This window comes from Numida meleagris, chromosome 1, assembly GCF_002078875.1.
Source record: "Numida meleagris isolate 19003 breed g44 Domestic line chromosome 1, NumMel1.0, whole genome shotgun sequence".
NCBI classification, from domain to species: domain Eukaryota; kingdom Metazoa; phylum Chordata; class Aves; order Galliformes; family Numididae; genus Numida; species Numida meleagris.
The window spans coordinates 192,802,498-192,805,551 of NC_034409.1; the positions used below are offsets into that span (position 1 = coordinate 192,802,498).

A 3,054-nucleotide genomic window follows, 5' to 3' on the forward strand; every position below is an offset into this window, starting at 1 on the left:
GAGCGTGAGCACATGATGCTTCTTCCCACTTGGAGGGGTCTCCGAGGCCTGGCAGCACCACCCTTAGCAGTAAAACCCCCTCAGCAAAGAAGAAAAGACGCGGCGTTGCTGGTGGTGACTCAGTGCTGAGGGGAGCAGAAGGCCCAAAATGTAGAGCAGGCCCTGTACACGGGGAGGTCTGCTGCCTCCCGGGAGCCCGCGTTACAGATGTAAGGAAGAAACTTCCTTCCCTGGTACGGCCCTCAGACTATCATCCTCTGCTGCAGTTTCGGGTAGGCAGGGATGAAATAGGAAGAACTTCCCTCAGAACTATGACACAGGACTGCAGAGCCGAAGCGCACAGCTTTGCCTCTGAGCGCCGTGAAGCGGATGCCCCTGACGCCGCGGGAGACGTGGTGAAAGTGTTCTGGCAACTCTGTAGGATCCCTGGCTTTGTCTGGTCTAGCGCAGCACTGCCCTGCGCTACACGAGGAACAGCAGCGCTTCCAATTACCCTTCCCCCCTCCCCTTTTCTCCTTGGCTAAGGCTAAAACCATCGGGTCCTGGGCTGGCCCCATGCCACAGTCACGCTGCCATCCAGGCCGATTACGGAGGGCAAAGAACATGTCAGCATACGCAGCTTCCTCCCACGTGCCCTCCCTCCACAAAAACAGCAGGAACTGCAAAAGCGAATTGTCATTCAAACTGCATTTACAGCCCATTTCTCACCGCTTGCCAGTTTATTTAACAACCACCACTGGTTACAATATTTAATAAAGGTTCTTTTGCTCAGGGTGCCCCCAGGCTCCCCTGCAGAAGAGGTGTGCGCGGCAGTGCCTCCAGCGCTCCTGCAACCACCGCCACAGCCTGGAGCAGCACTCCTGCAGGCACTGCCCGGCCGGGCACAGCCCCTGGGACACCCGCGGATGGGCCGTGCCTGTGGGCCCTCAGCGGGACCCTGTTGGGTTGCTCCTGCCTGGACCCGCTGCGATGGTCCCGTCTGGATCCACGGGGATGTGTCTGCGTGGATCTGTAGGGCTGATCCTGCTCGGCTCCATCAGGATGCTCTGGTCCAGCTTTTTTGGGGCGTTCCCATCCACTTCCACCTGGATGCGCCCATCTGTGTCCATGTTCATGTCTGCATCCGTGTGCGTATCTGAGTCCACATCCGTGTCCATGACCCCCTTCATCAGCTGCCACCACCCAGTGCTAAGGACATCCACCCGGATGCGCAAATGGGTCCTGGGTTCGGGCTCCTGGGCTGGAGGCTCCTGGGGGGTTCCGGCCACCCCGCACCGCTCCAGCAGTGCCCGCAGCAGTTGGCAGCGGCGCTCGATGGCCGCGTGGTTTTCACAGATGGAGCGGAGCGGCTCCCAGATGAGCTCCATGTGGGTGCTGTTGGGTGTGGGGGGATCCGTGGGTCTGTGTGCCCCATCCCTTGGGGAGCTCTGCTCGCTGTGCCCCAGGGAACAGAGGGGGCCAGAGGCTGCTGCCAGGAGAGCCAGGGGCTCAGGGCTGGGGTACAGGGCCAGCTCTGGCTCTGAGGCCATCACAGGGGCAAGGGCGGCCAACTCTGCCAATGCGCCAGGCCAGGCCTCCAGGAAGGAGTAGAGGGAGGAGGACAAGGATGTGGCCTGCTCTGCTCATGGCCCATGGCGCTGACCTCTTGTGCAGGGCCACCACCTTGTGGCACACACGAACCTCTCTTTGTGACCCAGTAGTCCTGGAGTTTCTTTCCCTTTCTACATGGTTGCCTGCAGCTCCGGATGGAGCTTTGGATTAACCGGAGCCACTCCATGCCGAGCTCCGGGGCTGGGACAAACCCACCCCGCACCCTTTTCCTGGCTGGTGGCTCTGGAGCTCCTGGGCTGCTGGAATCGCCCTGCCCTGGGGCTTTGCTCCTGCATGGAGAGCAGAGGGCCACGGCCCCGCTGCAGCACCTCCGGAGCGCGGAAAGTGAAAGCAAACAGAAAGCAAACAGACACTTCTGTTTTGCAGCTCCGGTTGCAGGGCCCCCAGTGCCTGCTGGGCAGGGACACGCGTGGGCAGCAGCGGGGACAGCTCCAGCGGGAACGCCAGTGGGACAGGGGCAGCACTGGTATGGGGGCACCGTGGGGGGGACACCTCCAGGGACACCAGGACGGGAGCGTGGGGCTGCTGACGTCCAGGGACCCCCATCTCCGCTGCCTTTGGTGGAGGTTTCCACTCTGCCCCAGTGCTTTTGCTTCCACTACGTGTCGCGGCTGCTCTCCCCATGCTGCGGCTTCTGCGGGGTGCAGGGTCCCCTCCTGCCGCATAGGGGAACTGTCCCTGTCCTCAGCCCCACGGGCACTGCTCGCCCCCGCCAACGCAATCCCTTGCATCGCCCGAGCTCCCGCTGAGCCCCATGGCCCTGGGGGGACAGGGACCCACAGCCAAGGCACGGGAACAGCGCGGGGTTGTGGGGGTGCAGCTCAGCCCCATTGCCTGGTGCAGGAAGGGACCCCTCAGCTGCTGATGGACATGAGCCGCGACGCCTTCGACGATCAGTACGAGGGGTGTGCGGAGGCGATGGAGGCAGCGGGGCCGGCGCTGCTGGAGCAGGAGCGGGCGCGGGGCAAGTCCCGTCTGTTCCGCAGGGTGTGGGGCCGGGCTGGGGAGCGCTGGCAGTGGGTGAAGGGCGCGCTGGCCCCCCGCCTGCCCCCCGGCTTCAAGGACGAGTACGGCCAAGCGCTCATCGCCTACACCGACAACGACCTGCACCGCGTCTTCAACGCGGCCGTGCGGGCGGCCGGGCGCTCGTGGGCCACCTACAACGCCAGCTTCCCCTTCAAGGCGCTGCACTTCTACCTGACCAGAGCCCTGCAGCTGCTGCGGGGCCCCTGCGAGGCCGCCTACGGCACCGCCGTGTTCCGGGGCCTGGCGCGTGCCCGCTACGCGCTGCGGGGTGCCAGCCCCTTCCGGTTCGGCTCCTTCGCCTCCTGCTCCTTCAGCAGGGAGCGGGCCGAGAGCTTCGGGCAGGACACGTTCCTCAGCATCCGCAGCTGCTTCGGGGTCCCCATCCACGCCTTCTCCCTCTACACGGAGGAGGAGGAG

The 3,054-nt window shown here is 64.2% G+C and overlaps 1 protein-coding gene across 1 annotated transcript; it reads left to right on the forward strand.

Annotated features, from left to right (window-relative positions):
- LOC110404905 lies at window positions 1,701–3,054 on the forward strand (the record flags this gene model as incomplete). The annotated part of the gene is made up of 1 exon (XM_021409714.1): window positions 1,701–3,054. A coding segment is annotated over exon 1 (1,329 nt), but the record flags the coding sequence as incomplete, so codon positions are not given.